Source organism: Pongo abelii, chromosome 3, assembly GCF_028885655.2.
Source record: "Pongo abelii isolate AG06213 chromosome 3, NHGRI_mPonAbe1-v2.0_pri, whole genome shotgun sequence".
NCBI lineage: Eukaryota > Metazoa > Chordata > Mammalia > Primates > Hominidae > Pongo > Pongo abelii.
Genome location: NC_071988.2, coordinates 180138833 through 180160908, shown reverse-complemented (window position 1 = coordinate 180160908; position 22076 = coordinate 180138833). Strand labels below are relative to the sequence as shown.

The window sequence follows — 22076 nt, the reverse complement described above, 5'->3', positions numbered from 1 at the left end:
AAGCTGGACAGAATGAGGGCATCAAAACCTCTGCACATCCCTGTTTCTATGTCTCAAGCTTTTCTTTAATCCTTCCCAATTCATTTGAGTGAAGACAGTGAAATTACACCTTACTAGGATGTCATGCCAGGCAAATTTTTATTCTGGGGCCATGGACCATTCCTTAGACTCTAAGAGCTATCCATGAACATTGGGGGATTCTGAAAAAATGCATTCAGAATTTTTGAGTGCTTGCTTTGTTCTAGACACTGCATCAAAAGTTGGAGATCCAGAGGACTAAGAAGTAGTCTCTGTTCTTCAGAGCTCTCAGCTTGGAAGACAGGAGACAGTGAAGCAAACCTACCTTACAAAAAAGGTGTGATAAAAACCTCAATGGAGATATTTTTAGGAGGCCCTGTAGGCACAGAGAGGGAGAATTTAGCCTAGAATGTGTATGTAGGGGGTTGAGTGGGAAATTATAAATACTTTTGGAAGAGGTAATGCCAGAACTGGTTCTTAAAAGTCACTGTGGGTGGTGTGAGAGATGGGATGGGTGCAGAAAGTATAGAGAGAATAGACTATGAAAAACGTGTGAAAGCAGAGTGTGTTCAGGAAATTGCAAATAATTCTGAAAAACAACAGATTAGGGTTTGGGGGCACGATATGAGTTAAGCTGTGGTAAGTGGTGAGTGAGTGTGTTTTATGTCCTGCAAGGAGCCTGGACTTTATCTTGCAGAAAATAGGGAGTCACTGAAGGGTTTGAAGAAAGGGAGTGATGTCATGGGCTTTGCACTGTAAGAAGTAAGAAGGTCACTGAGGTCAGGAATTCATGGCTCCTTTAACTGGATTAACAAATGCTAAATTGTCCAGGACTGAGTCACCCTGATGTGACCAAGATTTCATCTGCAAAATGTGATTGTAGAGTCTGGCACAGTGACCACATCATCACCACCCTCTGAAGTCAAATTTGATTCCTGTTTTTTAAAGTGGAATATTGAGACAGGAAGAGTCTTGGAGTTTCCATTTATATAGCAGAAGTTCAGGGCAGACCTAGAAAGCAGAAGTTACTGCCCATTTGTCAGAACAAAGAAGAACGCTTTGTTTTCAGAGGAGAACTGGCGATTTAGGTTGTTTAGGTAGTTGGTGATGAAGTCACAAGACATTCTCCTTTCCTGCTTGCTTGACTTCACACTTAGCTAACTCCTGAGGAAGTATGGAGATTATTTTAACTCAGGCCTAGAGAAAACAAACTATGAAGTGAAAAACAGTTAGATAAATAAATATATGAAACGTATTCGGAATCACCCAGAGACCTATTTCTTTTTTATTATTTAATTTAATTTTAAGTTGAAAAATAATATTTGTATATGTTTATGGGCACAATGTGATTCTTTGATATATGTTTACAATGTGGAATTATTAAATTAGGCTAATTTAAAAATCCATCACCTTATTTTTTTAAATTTAAATTTTAACTAATACATTTTTTAGGCTTCTTCAAATCATAGGATTTTTTTTTTTTGGTGAAACATTGTAAATATATTCTTTTAGTAATTTTGATATATACATTATATTATTATTTATTATAGTCACCATTCTGTGCAATAGATCACTAAAGCTTATCCCTCCTGTCTAACCAAAACTTTGTACCTGTTGATCAACGCTTTTCCCATCTAACCCCCTCTCCCAGCCTCTGGTAGCCACCATTCTACTCTCTACTTTTGAGTTCAACTTTTTTAGATTCCACATATAAGAGAGGTCATGCAGTATTTGTCTTTCTGTGCCTGTATTATTTAAAACAGTGTCATCCAGGTTCATCCATGTTGTCACAAATGACAGAATTTCTCCCTTTTTAAAGGGTGAATAATAGTACCCCATTATGTTTATGTAACAAAACACATTTTTCTTATCCATTTTCTGATGATGGACACCTAGGTTGCTTCCATATCTTAGCTATTATAAATAGTGCTGCAGTGAACATGGGAGTGCAGACATCTCTTCGGCATACTGATTTCAATTCCTTTGGATAGATACCCAGAATTAGGATTACTGGATAGTATGGTAATTCTATTTTTAGTTTCCTGAGAAACTTTCATACTGTTTTCTATCATGGCTGTATTAATGCACATTCTAACCAGTAGTGCTAAGGGTTCCCTTTTCTCCAAACCCTCACCAACACTTGTAATCTTTTTGTCTTTTTGATCATAGCCCTTCTAACAGGGGTGAAGTCATATCTTATTGTGGTTTTAATTTGCTCGAGGGCAAGTCCCTAGATTCAGGACTTGTTTGGCCATATAAAATCTATGCCTATGTAATCTACAGACTCCTACCTCCCCACCTACTGTTTTTAAAAATCATGAAAACCTTATGGAAGTTTATTTCTTTTCGCATTAAAGTTTTCCTTCAATGCGTTGTTGACAGTTGCGATGGGGCCCAACAGAATTTTTTTCCTATAACAAAGATGCCACTCAAGTTTGACTGGCTTTTGTTTTCTTCAATGGGTATTATAGAGTTGTTTTTAATGAAGGACTTGAGGTGGACTGTCACTTGCTTTTTATCTTGTTCACAAGGAGTCTTGGAACATGGCCCGTGCAAGAGAAAGAACTTTTGATTTCAGAGCTCAAGACTTTTCTTCTTATTTTTGCTCAGTGACAAATGCTCACAGACATTCATTGCTCCACCCAACATGCTTAGCATTCACCTATAATTCCACAAAACCGCTCAGCCAGTGCTCAAAGTGAAGGGCATTTAATAAATCTAGACAAAGAAGATTGTGTAAAGCACTCATTCTAAGTGGATTTTCATGTTCATCTTCTCAGAAGAATGTCTTCTTTGTGCTTTTGAATAAAAAATGATTTGGGAGAGCACCAAAATTCAGCGTAAATATTCAGATTTCAGAAAAAAAGAAGCTTTCCTGGCAAGTCTCATCTTTTAGGACAGCTATATAACCTTTAATTCACATGAACACCCACATATCTTTTAAAACCCGCTTTCTCACCACTGTGACAGAATTTTATCTCTTCACTTGTTGAGATTTCTCCAGAGAGTCCAGTACTGCATCATTTTGACAAACCTGAATGTGGAGAGATGAATGCTTCTCATCTCTGAAACACTTCAGGGTAAGTTGCTTTAACCAGTTTCCTGTTTTCAGAGGCAATTTTTCTGTCATCTCTTCAAATCCATCAAGGTTCATTTAATTCTTTCAAAAGCCTTATATTAAAAGAAGTGGAATTCTCCTCAACAGTAGTGCTCATTGCTCTGAGATCTGGAGTTATACTGACTACTATTATTACCTGCAAGGGCCACACACATGTATATGTAGCAAGAAGGCCTGTATGTGGAAAGGAACCACAGCCATCTGTGACTCAGTCTGTCTTACTGCTCACCATGCTTTCTTCTTGTTCTCTGGAAATCCCCTTTCCTGAGGTGCACTGATTTCTAGCAGGGCAGGAAAGAATGTCTTTATGCCATAGTTGGCATTCAAAATATTTTGCTGAGGGGAAATGGATGAATTGGGAGACAAACATAGGCTATTAATTGAAAACCAATTATACTTATCAGCTGAACACTTTATTTGGCAGTTTGAGAACACCTTTTTAATGATTAGTATAGAAAATTATCATTCCAAAAATTTGGTGATCTAAAATAGAGAAATGGTGACTGACATACAGTATACCCATAAACTAAATTAGGGGTTAACGTATAGCCTGTGGATCAGAAATGGCCTACTGCCCGTTTTTATTTTGTGAACTAAAAATAGTCTCCATAATTTTAAATGATTAACAAAAATCAAAAGATTAGTGATATTACTATGACCCTTGAGACTCATATGAAATTTAAGTTTGAGCATACACAATAAAATGTTAATGGAATAGTTACAACTCCTTGTTTATGTATTGTCCATGACTGCTTTTGGGCTACCCTGGAGTTGAACGGTTGCATAGTTGAATAGTTGTGATATTTTAGGCCCTCAAAACCTAAAATATTTACTATCTGCCTTTTATAAAATTTGCTGATCACTGGGCTAGATTATTGCATTACAATTAAAGTGGTACTATTTAAAAATAATTAAAAGAAGTATTTATAGTATAATATTTAGTGAAATAATTATGACAAACTCTGCATACAAGATGATCCCAAATAGCTTTTTTTCTTTGCATAATTTTTGCCTCTTTCTCCTGGTAGAAATGTAAGCTCCATGAAAGCAAAAAACTTGACATTTATCTATTTATGTATGTAGCTGCAGGTTTTAGAACAGTGCTTAGTGCACAGTAAATGCTCAAGAAATGGTAAAGGTCAGTTGAAGCCTGATGAATTATGTGATTATGTGATGTATATATGTAATAATCATCAGAGCAAAACCTTTCTGGGGCATGTGTTTTATGTTAGGCACTGTGCTGTGAATTTTAGATGCACGATCTCATTTTTTCCTAATAAGGTCAGTTTTGAATGTATGTTGTTGCTTCATTTTACAGGTGAGAAAAACAAGGTTTAAAAAGGTTACATAACTTCTCTAACGTTACAAAATGAAGACATAATGTGACCAGAATTCTGTTGGATTCCAGAGTCTGAGCTCTAACCATAAGTTATACTCTTTAAAAAAAATTCTAGAAGCAGTTTACCTATTCAGATGAGAAAGAAAGGGATAGAAAAATACTGGAGGTAAATATACAAATAACAGAGCCAATTATTGGGAGATGAGGTTATAGGTGATTTTTATTTTCTTAGCTATACATTTTTATGTTTTTCTATATTTCTTGAAATGAGTGGATTTACCTTTAATTAGTTTTACAATTAGAAACAAATGTTTCTAAAGGGAAGAGAAACAGCCCAGCAGGTTTCAATTGTTTACGCAGATCATTTCCATATTTCTCCAAAGGCCTTATATGAATTGCTGAGGAAACTGCTGTCCCTCTGACCTGTGTGTTGATTTGTGTTGAAGTTCGCTGTTAGGTTTCAATTCCCTTTGAATACTTTCTAGCCCTGAGCATGCAAAGTGCTCTTTGTGTTTGTATAACTTTGATTCAAAGACACTGATAGAAAGAGCTTCTTGGTGTTTGTTTTTAGACGCCTGAAGTACACACCTTTGGAGGCTATGTGTGTGTTTTCTATTTGTATTTGGTTATACTGGCCCAGTGCTGTCTTCCACAGCATGATGGATTGCTTTTACCTGGAATTTATTCTTTTAAAATAAATTGGCATAGTACTTGGGATATACACATTTAAAATTATCTGATATCTAAGAAGATAATTAGGCCCCAGGAACCCCAAATCATTTACTAAGGTAAAAAGACATTGGAAGGAGAGAGAGAGTGCTACAAATGAAGCTCTTTTGTTATGGCTCACATTTCTTTCTCTACTCTTCTTTTAGTTTTGTATCAATGATTGTGGCATATTTTCCATAATCCAGTAGACTTTCCACATGCCCTGGCCTACATTGCAAGGCTAAAGGGAGAAAGATTTTTCTTTGAACAGAACTGGAATGCAAGTGATTAGAATGATTTAAGTGAATGCTGCTAAAACTATTAAGGTTAGTATAACACCAAACTCAGGAGTGGTTAGAGAGGAGGACTGTTTCCTGTGTTAAAGACTGGAGATAAGAATTCTACAAGATGGCAAGACAGCAAGGTGGCAAAATAAAAGTTTCTAATAGGCCATAAAGTTATATATTGAGAACATCTGAGGCTATTTAAGAGCGGTTTTAAAAATTCCTGTGACAAGTCTGAACATTCCAGTTGTAATTTCAGAGGCCTCTGTTGTTCAGGCCTGTTAAGAATGAGTTAAGTGGGCTTTATTGGATCTTTGTAATTTAGTTGTTTTTATCAGGTGCATCATTCTGATTTTTGGGTTATAAACAAAGCTGCTCCACACCATCTCTTTGTGACTTTATTGGGCAGAAATGGGGGCTTGGGAATGATGTTACTGGTTTTAAGCTTGAAGTGTTGTTTAATGTGTCTGGATCATGGTCTTCCTTGTTTATGATTATTTCACTGGGGCCCATAATTCTTTGTAGATTTAGCAATGAAAGAAATTGCGTTTCTAAACTTCCAAGAGTGAGACAAAACAAATTGAGTGACAAGTTAAAAAAGATCATCTATGAACATGCAGTTGAAGAACTGACATTTGCTTAAATGCACTTGGTTGAGGTTATGTGTGAATAAATGATCCCTTACCAAGAGCACTGTTGTGCTTGCACAGTTTCTATCAGGAAAGAAAAAAACCTCTTGCCTCTTTTTTTTCCGTCTTTGGAGATTATAGTGATTGGTGTGAACCATACAATTTCACTTTTAAATTTGCGACTTCTAAAAATTCTTTTTCTTCCTGACATCATTATGTGGCCTCAGAAAATCAGACAGTTGTTATTACAAATAAAGAGCAGCTCCACTCAGACATTGAATAGACAATTATAAATGTCTGGATTCTTTCCCTTTTTGTGGTGGCTGCTTTTAGATGTGGAATAAAACCACTTTAACCATAGGACGTTGTTATTGGTGCTTAGCAGCCTATTCCTGCCACATCTATAAAGTATCTTGTTTAAAATGTTTTTTCATTGTCTAACAATAACTTTCTGCTTTATGAGACTTCAAACAGGAAGCATTGAGGTATGAAAGTATTAAAACTTCAGAAGACAAAGGGATCATAAAATATTGTCAAATTATACTCTCACATTTGATAGGTGAGCGTGAGACTGTGAAAGAGTGAAGGACCTGCTCAAAGACACACCCTGAGTCAATAGTGTGCTGAAAGTGTGTTTGTTTTTCTGATTCCATAGATGGCCGCCCATGCCCCATCATTCTTTGGGATGCATCTTTATCTCCAGCAAGTAATGACACCCATTCTTCTGTTAAGCTCACCTGGGGAACTTATCAGCAGTTGCTGAAACAGAAATGCTGGCAGAATGGCCGAGTACCCAAGCCTGAATCGGGTTGTACTGAAATACATCATCATGAGTGGTCTAAGATGGCACTCTTTGATTTTTTGTTACAGGTAAGTTTATCAAATCAAGCAAACAGTTATCTAAGACTGGCACTGAGTTATATTAGCCTGACACTAAGGAATGTTCAGCACCTGGAGTTTTTATGAAGCTGGTGATAACTTCTATTCTATTGGTGCAAAAATAATTGTGGTTTGGGCCATAATGGCCAAATGTAGATGAGGCCTCTAAGTAGCAGGCTTCAGAGAGAATACATTGTAAATGTTTCTTATCAGACTTAAAGAGGTACTAGACTCTTAATCTCTCCTGGACCAGGAAAAAGATCTGGAAAGGGAAGGGGATTCTCTACAGAATGCAGATTTTCTGCACAAGGGACAGCTTGGCAGGGCCATTTCAAAATATATCAAAAATACATCTTGGGGTAAAATACTTTGATTTCTTTCAGGGCCCACTGTCTGTCATGCTGGTGTCTTATTGCTACAAAGAGAGTCTGTTTTGTTGGTCTTAAGTTCTGTTTTAATGTTAATGCAGGTCAACTGTGCCTGAATTCCAAAGGGAAGAACGTATAAGGCGGCATGCCCAACCACCCATTCCCATCATGGCCTGAACTAGTGTTCAGGTTTACTTTCATTTTTTAATTTTAACTTTTTAAAAATTTCAATAGGTTTTGCAGGGGACAGGTGGTGGTTTGTTACATGGGTACATTATTTAGTGGTGATTTCTAGGTTTTGGTGTACCCATCAACTGATCAGTGTACACTGCACCCAATGTGTAGTCTTTTATTCCTCACTCTCCTCCCATTCTTTCCCCTGAGGCCCCAAAGTCCATTGTATCATTCTTATGTCTTTGCATCCTCATAGCTTAGCTTCCACTTATGAGTGAGAATATACGATGTTTGGTTTTCCATTCTGAGTTACTTCACTTAGAATAATGGTCTCCAATTTTATCCAGGTTGCTGCAAATGCCATTATTTCATAACTCTTTATGCGTCAGTAGTATTCTATGGTATATATATATACCACATTTTCTTTATCCACTTGATTGATGGGCATTTGGTCTGGTTGCATATTTTTGCAATTGCAAATTGTGCTGCTATAAACATACGTGTGCAAGTGTCTTTTTTGTATAATGACTTCTTTTCCTCTGGGTAGATACCCAGTAGTGGGATTGCTGGATCAAATGGTAGATCTACTTTTAGTTCTTTAAGGAATCTTCACACTGTTTCCCATAGTGGTTTACTAGTTTACATTCCCACCAGCAGTGCAAAAGTGTTCCCTTTTCACCACATCCATACCAACATTTTGTATTATGGCCGTTTTTATTTTGTATTATGTATACAAGATACAAAATATAAAATATAAAATACAAAATACAAAATACAAAATATAAAAATTGTATTTTAATTTGTATTTGTATTTGTATATTTATTTTGTATTATGGCCATTCTTGCAGGAGTAAGGTGGTATCACATTGTGGTTTTGACTTGTATTTCCCTGATCATTAATGATGATGAGCTTTTTTCATATGTTTGTTGACCATTTGTATATCTTACGAGAATTATCTATTCTTGTCCTTGGCCCACTTTTTGATGGGATGGTTTCTTTTTTTTTTTTCTTGCTGATTTTTTTGAGTTTCTTGTAGATTCTGGATATTAGTCCTTTGTCATGCATAGTTTGCAAAGATTTTCTCCCACTCTGTGGGTTGTCAGTTTACTCTGCTGATTATTTCTTTTTCTATGCAGAAGGCTTTTAATTTAATTAAGTTCCATCTATTTATCTTCTTTGTTGTTGTTGTTGCAATTTGCTTTTGGGTTCTTGGTCATGAAGCCTTTGCCTAAGCTGATGTCCAAAAAGGTTTTTCAGATGTTATCTTCTGGAATTTTTATGGTTTCAGATTTTATATTTAAGTCTTTCATCCATCTTGAGTTGATTTTTGTATAAGATAAGAGATGAGGATACAGTTTCATTCTTCTACATGTGGCTTGCCAATTATCCCAACACCATTTGTTGAATAGGGTGTCCTTTACCCACTTTATGTTTTTGTTTGCTTTGTTGAAGATCACTTGGCTGTAAGTATTTGACTTTATTTCTGGGTCCTCTATTCTGTTCCATTGGTCTATGTGCCTGTTTTTATACCAGTATCATATTGCTTTGGTGACTATAGCCTTATAGTACAGTTTGAAGTCAGGTAATGTGATGGTTCCAGATTTGTTCTTTTTGCTTAGTCCTGCTTTGACTGTGTGGACTCTGTTTTGGTTCTATGTGAATTTTAGGAGTCTTTTTTCTAGTTCTGTGAAGAATTATGATGGTATTTTGATGGGAATTGCATTGAATTTGTAGATTGCTTTTAGCAGGATGGTCATTTTCACAATATTAAGTCTACCCATCCAAATACACATCCGATGTGTTACCATCGGTTTGTGTCACCTATGATTTCTTTCAGCAGTGTTTTGTAGTTTTCCTTGTAAAGATCTTTTACCTACTTGGTTAAGCATATTCCTAAGTATTTTATTTTATTTTTTGCAGCTATTGTAAAAGGGGTTAAGTTCTTGATTTGATTCTCAGCTTGGTTGCTGTTGGTGTATAGCAGAGCTACTGATTTGTGTACATTAATTTTGTATCCTGAAGCTTTACCGAATTCATTTATCAGTTCTAGAAGTTTTTTGGAGGAGTCTTTAGGGTTTTCTAGGTATACAATTATATAATCAGTGAACAGTGACAGTTTGACTTCCTCTTTACTGATTTGGATGTCCTTTATTTCTTTCTCTTTTCTGATTGCTCTGGCTAGGATTTCCAGTATTATGTTGAATGGTAGTGGGGAAAGTGGGATCTTTGTCGTGTTCCAGTTTTCAGGGGGAATGTTTTTAACTTTTCCCCATTCAGTATAATGGCTGTGGGTTTATCATACATGGCTTTTATTACCTTAAGGTATGTCCCTTGTATGCCAATTTTGCTGTGGGTTTTAATCATAAATGGATGCTGGATTTTGTCAAATGATTTTTCTGCATCTGTTGAGATAATCATGTGGTTTTTGTTTTTAATTCTGTTTATGTGGTGTATCACCTTTATTGACTTGCTTGCATATGTTAAACTATCCTTGTATCCCTGGTATGAAACCACTTGATCATGGTGGATTATCTTTTTGGTATGCTGGATTGGTTTAGCTAGTATTTTGCTGAGGATTTTTGCATCTTTGCTCACAGGGATATTGGTCTGTAGTTTCCTCTTTTTTTCTGTTGTGTCCTTTACTGGTTTTCCTATTGGGGTGATACTGACTTCATAGAATGATATAGGGATGATTCCTTCTTTCCCTATCTTATAGTGGAATAGTGTCATAGGATTGGTGCCAATTCTTCTTTGAATGTCTGGTAGAATTCAGCTGTGAATCCATCTGGTCCTGGACTTTTTTGTTAGCAATTTTTTAATTACTATATTAGGTTAGGGTTCTCTAGAGGGATAGAACTAATAGGTTTGATGTATATATGAAGAGTTTATTAAGGAGTATTGACTCACACAATCACAAGGTGAAGTCCCACAATAGGCCTTCTGCAAGCTGAGGAACAAGGAAGCCAGTCCAAGTCCCCAAATCTCAAAAGCAGGGAAGTCGACAGTGCAACCTTCAGTCTGTGGCCAAAAGCCTGAGAGACCCTGGCAAACCAGTGGTTTAAGTCCAAGAGTCCAAAAGCTGAAGATCTTGGAATCTGATATTTGAGGGCAGGAACCATCCAGCATGGGAGAAAGATGAAGGCTGGAAGTTTCAGCAAGTCAGCTCCTTCCACCTTTTTTGCCTGCTTTATTCTAGCTGTGCTGGCAGCTAATTAGACGGTGCCCACCCAGATTGAGGGTGGGTCTGCCTCTCCCAGTCCACTAACTCAAATGTTAATCTCTTTGGCAACACCCTCACAGACACACGCAGGAACAATACTTTGCATCTTTCAATCCAATCAAGTTGACATTCAATATTAACCATCACAATTACCGTTTGAATACTACTGCTTGTTATTGGTCTGTTCAGAGTTTGTATTTCTTCCTAGTTTAATCTGGGAGGGTTGTATATATCCAGGAATTTGCCCATCTCCTCTAGGTTTTGTAGTTTGTGCGTGTAAAGGTGTTCATAGTAGCCTTGAATGATCTTTTCTATTGCTGTGGTATTGGTTGTAGATTGCCCCAGGCTTAGAGGTCAATTCAGTTGGTTGGGGGCTTAGAATTTTATTTTTGGTTCACATCATCCTGCAATAATCATACTCATCATAGCTACCATTTATTGAGCTATGAGGAATAGTCTTACCCCATTTGGGACGTGAGTAAACTGAGGTTTGATGAGGTTAAGTATCTCACTCAAGTTCTTACAACCACTGAAGGCTGGAGCTGGGATTTGTTGGGATCCGTTGATGGTAAAAGTGTCTTCTTTCCAACACTCCACACTGTGTTTCAATGGTCAGTTGGCCACGTAACTTATTTTCCTTATTTTCTTTCCAATTAAATTTATTGCAAATTTTTCATGAAGATTCTGCATTAGAGAATAATAAATATTGATCATCTACATAATTGTGTGACTCCTCACATTTTATAAGGTTTTCTTATGACTCTTTTCTCCCTTTGATAAATATCTCAGGACTTTCTCCACCCCCTTATTCTGATTACTCCCTTTCCCTTTGCCCATTTTAGAAAAAAACTTTTCCGTTGTTGCATTGTTAACTAGTATCTTGTGGAAATTTAGGATGGCCTTAGAACATTTGGAAAACATTATCCTTTTCTTAGTTCATTATTTTGTGAGTGTGAGTAGGAGGAAGAAATTGCAGAGGGACAAAAATGTAGGAAGAAAACCAGTTTAGTACAGAGTCACAGTCTACGAAATAGGAACTTTGATGGAGGAGAGAAGGATCTCTGATGTCAGTGGTGCAGAGACACCAGCAAGGACTGAACCGGGGAGTAGGACATTTGACTTGGCAAGGAGGTGGTCAGCAGCCACCAAGTTCTGCCTCCTTAAAGAGTGTTCAAGAGTCCTGCTATGAGGCTGTAACTGGTTTTAAGCATTATATATGCATTATCTCATTATTCCATTTTATTAATGTACTAGTTCTGTGAAGTAGGCATCCTTTCTCCATTTTATAGGTAGGAAAACTGAAGCATAGAGAAGTTATTATCAAGAACTATGAAGAGTCTGGGATTTTACTTTACTTGGAAGCTAACAAGGTAGTCTGACACAGGTTGATAGACGTTAGCAGAAGATATGAGACTCCTGGGTCAGAGACAAATGACTTTATTACTTATGATATAGCAGGTGGCATCAGTTTTATGCTCCCTTGCCTCTCAAGTTCTATTGGGGTGATACAGAGTGGCCTTGGTGAATGCTTCAGATAGTGTGTTTATGTCACTCCTGAGAGACTCTAAGCTTAAGAAACCCCTCATTCTCTAAGGGGCTGCTAGCTAACCTGCCCAATATTTGCCTCAGATGGATACATTATCATCTTTGTCAGGAAACAAATCTGCCCTTCATCTCAGAATGAGATACTCTCTGGTGTGCTAACACTCTTAAAAATACATGCAGAGGCCGAGCGCGGTGGCTCATGCCTGTAATCCCAGCACTTTGGGAGGCCGAGGCGGGTGGATCACAAGGTCAGGAGATCGAAACCATCCTGGCTAACACAGTGAAACCCTGTCTCTACCAAAAATACAAAAAATTAGCCAGGCATGGTGGTGGACGCCTTTGGTGCCAGTTACTTGGGAGGCTGAGGCAGGAGAATGGCGTGAACCCAGGAGGCGGAGCTTGCAGTGAGCCGAGATGGCTCCACTGCACTCCAACCTGGGCGACAGAGTGAGACTCTGTCTCAAAAAAAAAAAAAAAAAAAAAAAAGCTTGCAGAACAAAATCTAAGATGTGCAGAAATGCCGTGAAGAATTGTCTCTCAACAATTATCTAACTTGTTCAATGTTACATAGCTAGTAAGTTCATAAATAGAGATATCATTAAATCTGGCTGATGGTGGATTCCATATTTTTAGCCATTGTTGTATAACTGCTACCAAGTTATCCTTGGATTAATGAAACAAGTCAATATGATAAAATGTAATAGTAATAAAGTGGAGAATGAATGAAAGGACCTAGAGTGAAGTAGGTAAAAGTTCTCACTATAAGATCAAGTGTTTGGGGAGTGGTAAGCAGAGATATTCAAGTTACTGAGAATGATTAGAAGGACAATGGAAAGTAAATTTTGAACCTGGCAGTGAAGTCTATGAGAAAGAACCTTGAGGTTTGAAGCTGATGAACATAAGACCTAACCTATTGTGAATAAAGGGCAAATCCTTATGTTCTCTAGTGACATGTATTTTAATTCTGAACCCCTCAACTAAATCTCATTCTACCCTGCTGCCTTCATCATTTTCTTTTCTATTGAGGGAAACTCAATTTATGCAACATCTATTGTGTGTTATAGTGAAGAAAACAACCACAATGGTAGCAAAGTAGTACAATGTGATTATCCTCACTGTCCCACTCTAAGTTTTTAAAAAACTATTTAGTTAAGAAAATATGGTGCATGAAACGAACGATAGATCCAAGGATTGCTGGATGACATAATATAAATTCTAATTTTTATGAGGTCAAAAGAGAAGAGCACTTTGCCATAAAATAGTGGAGGAAGAGTTTGAGTAGGATTGTAGGCTGTCAATGATAGAGAGGATAGGAAAAAGCATGAGTAAGAATATAAGATTGGTACTGTTCTTATAACATTCAGGGCATTCTAAATATACCATTTGAAGCAGAGAGTTCTTTGAGGGGAGTAGTAATGCTTGCTGCCTCTAAGAGATATGATTCAACATAGAGGAAGAGAGATGTTTCTCCAAGATGTGTGTTTACTTTGTAACTTTCTACTGTTCATACATGTTCCTGACTGAGCAAGAACAAATTCCAGCTGATCCCCAGTCTTCTTCTGAGTGCATCAGCAGCTTTAATCATTATCATGCCTATTGTCTGTGGTCTTGAGGACGAAACTGAACATGTGAATTCACTATTAGGAGTTTTCAACAAAAATAAATATTTCAAATCTGTTGCCCCTCTGCCTGGGGTGGGAGGGCCTTTCTCTTTTTTGATGCTCCATAAGGTTGAGGTCTCTGCAAGACTTTACTAGAACTTACTCAAATTATAACATCAAGATTGGAGCTCCTGATTTTAGCTATGGCTAAAGCACAAAGCTAAAATCAGAAGTTAATCTGATTATTAGAAGTTAATTTGGTTAGTATTTACAGAAGTAATACGATTTGTCAAATCATATATTCAGGGATAGCAATTGAGAGAGTGGACTTACCTATTTTGTTCATTCAGTATTTATTTATTTCCCACAGTGCAAAAGGTAAGAGGCTAATTTCTTGTAGATGTTGCAGCATTTTACAGTTTCAGTAGTAAGGTATGAAAGTACCTCTTTCCTTTTCTCTTACCAACTGTGGGAAGTGGAAAGTAAATTAATATTTTTGCTAATCTTGTAGATGGTGATGGTGTGTTATTTATATTTTTCAGTTTTTCATTTTGAGTGATATTGAGGATATTATATTTTCTTTCCCTTTTTTAAAATAGAGACAGGGTCTCGCTCTGTTCCCCAGGCTGGAGTGCAGTGGTGTGATCATAACTCACTGCAACTTCACACTCTTGGGCTCAAGTGATCCTTCCACTGAGTAGCTGGGACAACAAGCACATGCCACCACACTTTTTAAAAAATTCAAAAATTTTTTTTAGAGACAGGTCTCATCATTGTGCCCAGTCTGGTTTCAAACTCCTGGGCTCGAGCGATCCACCCACCTCAGCCTCCCAAAATGCTGGGCTTGAGCCGCCACACCCAGCCTCTATTTTCAAATATTTATTGATTATTTATATTTTACTTTCTGTGAATTGCTCATTCAAATCATTGTGCTTTTTTATTGCATTCTGTAGCTTTTTCTTATTGATTGGCAAAAAGTTTTTGTATATCATGAAAATTAACGTTTGTCAATCCTGTGTCTTAAATAATTTTTCTTACTTTGTTGTTCTTCTTTTGACTTGGCTTACAGTAGATCTTATTCCAGAGGAGTTTTACTTGTTTTTAATAAAATCATATCTTGATTCTTTTATTTCCTGTATTCACCATCATACAAGTTTTTTTTTTTTTAATTTAAATTTAATTTTTTTTTTTGAGACAGAGTCACAGAGTCTTGCTGTGTTGCCTAGGCTGAAGTGTGTTGACATGATCATAGCTCACTGCAGCCTCAGTCTCCTAGCTCAAGTGATCATCTTGCCTCAGCCTGCTGAGTAGCTTGGACTATGGGTATGTGCCACCATGGGCCTGGCTAATTTTTTGATTTTCAATAGAGACGGAGTCTCGCTATGTGGCCCAGGCTGGTCTTAAACTCTGGAGCTCAAGTGATGTTCTTGCCTTGTCCTCTCAAAGTGTTGGGATTACAGGCATGAGTCACCGTGCCTGGCCATAAAATGCTTATAGAACAATATCAATCAAAAAAGTGTATTGAATAAATGAATAAATAAATGGACAAACTTAGGCCATTTTTCGTGAATGCCATAGTAAATAGTTATTATTATCTATACACTCTTTCTCATCAATTACACTGAAAATTTTATTTTAAATCAGAATAAATGCTTCATTTAAATGGTATTTAGGAATGTATTAGATGGATATTTGTGACAATCTTAGAAAAGTTATGCCTGAAGCAAGCTAAAATCACTTGCTCTATGATGCCAGAGCAAGAGCAAGGGAATATAGAACCCAGTTGTTAATTTTCTGTACACAGCATTCTTTTTGTTTCACCCATTTAACAAATCTACATTCACAAAGGCTATGCCATTTTACTGGGTCTGTAAAATGTGAGAGAAGCACAAATAATCTTTTATTCTTGAAGCGTGGGGGTATAAACTGCCTAGACAAAAATTCACCTCCATTAGGATGACAAAGAGAGGTATTCTAGAGAGTGTTTGAGTCTCCAAGATTTGGTCAAACTTCTCTCAAAAGATTATATAAAATAACAGAAGCACATTCAGGAGGTAGAAAACTTGCTTTCTGACCAAAGAGACACTGTATTGTGTCACTGTATTGTATTGTGTTAGGAACTGGGACTCTGCAGTCAATTACATTTCAGTCCCATTTCTGCTACTACTGATTTAACCTCAAGAAGTTGCTTGAACCTCTCTCTGCATTGGTGTCCTCATCTGTAAAATAGGAATAATAATGGTGCATATATAGAGAGCTATTGAGATGATTAAATATTTTTATATACATAAAGCATTTAGAATAATGCCTAGTACATGGTAGGTGCTCAATAAGTATTACTTATGAATTAAGCAACTGATCATCCAGAAATAAGCATAGAAATAAGTAAGAATTAAATAAACAATATTATTTTATCATTATTTTTATTTATTAAATTATAAGCCATTCCCAAATAATTTCATTTGGACTTTCGTACTTACATTATAGGCCTTCGCCTATTAAGTTTTAATTATTTTTGACTAGTCTATCTTGACAAACTATAAATTTCTCAAGGGCAAGTCCCTGTCTTTTTCAACTTTGTAAAATTCTATTAGCAGCAGAGTGTCTGGAAATGTCACACTTACTCAGGGCATGGTTTATTGAAAAAAAAAAATCTAGTTATATTAAAATAGTAAGTCCAAAGTATCAGATTAACAATGTTGAAAGTGAAAGATATAAAGTGTTCTCACAATACATGTATATTTAGTTTTGTTACAGGAAGAGAATTAGAAGTTTAGAAAATAAAAGAATCAAACAAGTAAAAAATATTTAATATTTTCACTGTTTGATGGCATTCTTCATATACTTACATTTTCTAAGAATAACTGTTTATTTAATGATAAATTAATGGGTGTTAACATAGAGGAGGACCAACAAAGATATGTCTTGGGAGATATTTTTTTTCTACCGTCAAAAAAAGGCTGCATGTATTTCTTTTCACTTGATTGTAACAGACTTTTCTGAGCTCTTATCTGCTCCAGACACTGAGTAGGTTTAGTGCTGGTAATAAAAGATGAATGAGACTATTTTCCAGCCCTCAAGAGTTATACAATCTAGTAGAAGAGACAGATAATCACAGCAGAATATAGCAGGTGTCATAATTAAAAGTAATATTTTATAGAAAGAAATTTCGAGAGTGTAGACAGAAAATGTGACATGTAATCTAGAAATGGAAAAACCTGCAGAAATTAGGTGAGTACAAGAGACGGGAAGAGAGTCTATAAGAGAGAGGAATTTTAGCAAAGGGTTGAGGGTATGAAAAAGTTAACTGAGTGGGAGAAATGGTGCTTACAGAAATATCCTGTTCCCTAAAGGTGGTTTTCTTTCAGATGGCTGCAATAAACTTATATTCATAAATTCAACAGACAACAAGAATATAAGTTGGTATGCCTTGCCTCCTAGATTTGTCTCTTTTAACTTAACTCTGTCCTCCTAATTCTTATCTGACTTCTAAAGAATTATTTCCTGAATCTAATGAATTAGATTAAGAGGTGTTCATCTTTGTCCTGCTTTCTCCTATTTTTGATTCTGTGCATTATTTTTTTCCCACTTAATGGTGTGATAAAAGTAAGAATAAAAATTCCAACCAATCATTGTTGAAACAAGAGGGAACTTATTACTGTTCCTGGAAAGATCTTTGTTTCTGCAGGAACAATCTATGTGCATAACAAAGAAAGATTCCAACTATGGCCCCCTTGATAGATGATGAGGATTTTTCTCCTGCTTGATGGTCAAGGGTCTTGCTGCCAGCTTTCAGAGGTGAGTGAGGAAACACACTCACAGTCAGGTGCTATAACAGCAAGAGACATAGTGCTCCAGGGTCCTGGACATTGGGATTTCAAATAGTTTGGGTTGGTTTTATTGCTTTGCTGAGTCAGAATACTGCCAAACTAAATGATCTCTAGCCATGTATTTATTGGTAAGTTCAAGCAAACGAATGAAATAGTTTCACATTTGTTTTCAAGCAAACAGTGAGAGATGATGTAGTTGGTTGTTGCCTTGGCTTCAAGTAGCAAAGAAAGTCTGGGATTAGTTGTCAGTATTGGGTAGCATGCTGAATTGGTGGATCTAGGAAGCAAAAACTGTCAAGAATCAGAGGGTTTAGAAAACAATATATTTCTGCTTTTTATTGTTTTTGAGGCATCTTCCCAATTTCTTTTTATGGAGGTAATTAGAGTGGTTCACTTGGTCACAATGAATCACTTACTAAGGTAAAGGATATGGGAATGTATGATGCTAGGGATTAAAAATGACAAATTCCAAACTTTTGGGTATGGACATGCTAAGCACTAAACAGTATTGTGGTTATTATAGACTTTTAATAGTGTACAACTAAGTTTGTCATAAATGAAATTCAAAAGTCTGACTTAGACACAGTTTCTACTATATGCATTTCCATAGTTTGTCACTAGAAGAAATTATTTCAGTATTGATTATGTTACTTAAGATAATTAATAAAATAAAATAATGATGTTATCTTACTTAAGGAAGCTTCAGAAGACTTTCCAAATTATCTGGAAACATTACATCTTATTCTTCTGAGTACTGCTTGCAATAAGTGAGCATATTGGCCAGAAAACTTGGTATTTATTGGGCACCTATGATGTGTTCATTGCTTTATATGTTTAGATATATAGAGACAGGGAAAGTGATATAGAATAAGTACATATACAGATCTACTTGTGATACCAAGGAACATTTTTTGCAGGGAAATAATGTAAACAAATGGTAAAACATGACAAAAAAGTAGAATTTTATCAAAGAAGGGTTTGGGCTATTTTAATATTAGTAACAAGGAAGTTTGACTTATAGTTTTATTTTATTCAATTATTTTATTATGCTGTTTAATTTATGACACTGTATTTTTAAACACATCATCACATTTCAGGAGACAGCACAAAGGATTTTTTTTAATGCATGTGTAGGTAAACAATAATTTACTTTAATAGCAAGTGGTCACTTCATCCTCTCAAACTTGATGTCTAGAAGTAATTTGTTACCTCATCACCTAACAATCTGTCATCTTAACTGGCCTATATTTATTCATGACATTACTATTTTTGAAATATGCCAGGTTTGAGATTTTTGTGTCCTCTTTTAATGTTTCTCTGCTTAGTGTTTCATATTCAAGTAGCAGTGAACTTTCATGTTCCTCAAAATCATTCCTGTCACTTTTTCCTTTTCATTTCTATTAATGTTACCTCAGTCAGACTTTTGTCAATGTAGATCAAGATGCTGTAAGAGACTCTTAACTAATCTCCTGGTCTTTAGTCTTCCCCAACTGCCAATTAATGTGCAAATCATTGCTGAATTTATCTTTCCTATTTCCCTTTTAATCATATTGCTACTTGCAAAATAAAATCTCTAAAGACTTCCATTTGATTGGAAAATAAAGTTTAAATTTTTACAACATTAAAAAATTATTACAGAAAATTAAACATATTAAAAAGAAGACAGGATATTATAATAAACCCCTATGTGCCTGTCACTCAGCTTCAACAATTATCAGCTCATGATCCATCTTGTTAAATCTCTATCTCTGTCTACTTTCCACATCCACATTAATTTCAAGAAAATAATTGGCATTATATTATTTCATCTGTAAATATTTCAGTATGTATCACTAGGAGATAAAACACATAAGCACATTACTATTATCACACACAAAATAAAACTGAGAAGTGATTTAGTCAAATATCCAATCAGTGGCCACATTTTTGTTTCATAAGTGTCATTTATATATTTCAGTTTGTTTATTTGAATCAAGATTTAAATAATGCCCACACTTTGTGATTGGTTGGTGTGTCTTCTAATCAATAGACTTCATCTCTGTATCTTCTCTCTTCCCTTTCAATAGCTTGTTGAAGAAACCAGATCATCTGTTTTGTAGAGTTCACACTCTCGATTTTGCTGGTTATACTTTTGTGGTGCCTTTCTTTTGCCCTTCCGTTGTCTATATTCCCTATAGATTGGTGTTGAATTGATGATCAAATTTAGATTTGATTTATTTTGTCAAGTCTTCTTTGTAGATAGTGCTGTGTTCTTTTATCAGAAGACATCATAACTGGTTAGTCCTTTTTCTAATAATAGCAGCTATTGATGTTCACATTGATCCACCAGTTCACTGGGAATTGAAAAATGGTGATATATTAGTTATATCATTAATTCTTCATTTATTAGTTAGACTACTTCTTTAAAGAGAAATTTCACCTCATGTCCTGTTTGGTTATCCAGGGGTACAGTTTATATAGAAAAAAATAACATTGCTTTTAATAAATCCAATGACCTAATTTGCTGACTTTTCAATCTTGCCTGCTACTATTTCCTCATACGGGGGGTGTGTGTGTGTGTGTGTGTGTGTGTGTGTGTGTGTGTGTGTGCACGCGCATGTGTGTGTGTCGTAGTTTGGTCTATCCACTGTTGATTAAATATGCCCCACACTCTTGTTCATGGTCTATTCACCACTGCCTTTAGTGGTAGAGATTGTATAGGTCTTTCTTTGAATGTTCTACGGTGTGGAGCTGCTCATTATGGTATTTGGTGCTGTAAGAAACCACAACATCGGCCGGGCGCGGTGGCTCACACTTGTAATCCCAGCACTTTGGGAGGCCGAGGCGGGCTGACCACGAGGTCAGGACATCCAAACCATCCTGGCTAACACAGTGAAACCCCGTCTCTAGTAAAAATACAGAAAAATTAGTCTGGCGTGGTGGCGGGCGCCTGTAGTCCCAGCTACTCGGGAAGCTGAGGCAGGAGAATGACATGAACCCGGGAGGCGGAGCTTGCAGTGAGCCGAGATTGCGCCAGTGCACTCTAGCCTGTGAGACAGAGCGAGACTCTGTCTCAAAAAAAAAAAAAAAGTAAATACAAAGGCACTGACCTATGAATCTCCCTTTTGGGCATTAACATCATTTTTCTAGTGGAGACTTGACTTTTAAGACCACATTCTCTCACTTCACGTAATTTAAGCATTTTTTCATGAAGGCAACTTTAAGAAAAAGAATAGCCTAGCCACCCTGACCCATGTTCCTTATAGAGGCATAGCTTATGGGATACCTGTCCTCAATAACCAGAAGGTACTTCTGAATGTTTTCTGATACATTCTGGTTATTGTGGCCAGATATCTCATAAGCTATGCCTCTATAATGAACATGGGTCATTACAACATGTGCTGGTACACATCCTTTTCAGACTGATCTTTGTCTCAAAGCATATCTCTTCCGTTAAGAAACATATAGATTCCTCATATGTCTGCTTCCAACTTGAAAGCCTCTAGAACTTAATATATTCTTTCCACCTACTATCTAGCACTCATGCTCAGAGATTGCTGGAGTTGTTGTTCTAAAGCCTCATCTGCATAACATGTAGACTGGAAAATTGGTTAACATAAGTCTTTGCTCTTGAATCAGTCTGAATTAAAGGATGAAATATCCGATCAAATCTGTTATATTTATAATTTCAAATTGCTAAGTGACAACCAGTTGAGCATTACTGGATTCATTCTAATTTTATTATTAATCAAAAGTGCAGTATGTATTTTTAAATTTTATGTCTCTTTTGCTTATTTCCACCCTTGTGGTGAATTTTTTAGACTGTGTTGAAATTGATCAGTGCATAGTTAGTATGCTTCAATCGTAAGTCTAGTTATAGACATAGCTGGGCTAGGATGAGAGACTTGAGGAAGCCTGTGTGATTTCATAAATAACCATTTGAGATTCAAACATTGTTTAACGTATTGCTGGGATTAGCTTTTGGGATTGGCTTCTTCACTAAGCCTGTGCCATTGAACCATAGACAGTCTGAGACCAACCTTGATGGGTATGTTCGAGCAAAGCAAGAGGTCAAAGCACTGAACCTCTGAGTAAGTCTGGTAGGATGCAAATATAACAGTTTTGGAAAAATGAACATGATAGTGTTGCATAGGAACATCTGAGAGGGCAGGCAGATACTCATTGGGCTCAATGTATATGGTTTTTGTATGTATTTTTTAAAATTTATGACTCATTATTGGCTAATGAAGAAGTACATTCAGAGAGGGTTAAGGGTTAAGTGAGAGCTGGTTCAACCAGTGCAAAAGTAGGGTAAGTATTCTATTAGTTTCATGCTCTTCCCAACCATATTCATGATGTTTATGGACACATATCACTAAGAGA

At 36.3% G+C, this 22076-nt stretch overlaps 1 protein-coding gene across 6 annotated transcripts in view; it reads left to right on the top strand.

Moving 5' to 3' along the window:
- Positions 1 to 22076, top strand: part of GASK1B (golgi associated kinase 1B) — a 59610-nt gene that overhangs the window by 21802 nt on the left and 15732 nt on the right. For all 6 annotated transcript variants that reach the window (XM_054553272.1, XM_009240404.4, XM_063722920.1 and 3 more), the window contains 1 exon segment: positions 6752 to 6966. In XM_054553272.1, the coding sequence (XP_054409247.1) occupies positions 6752 to 6966 (215 nt within the window).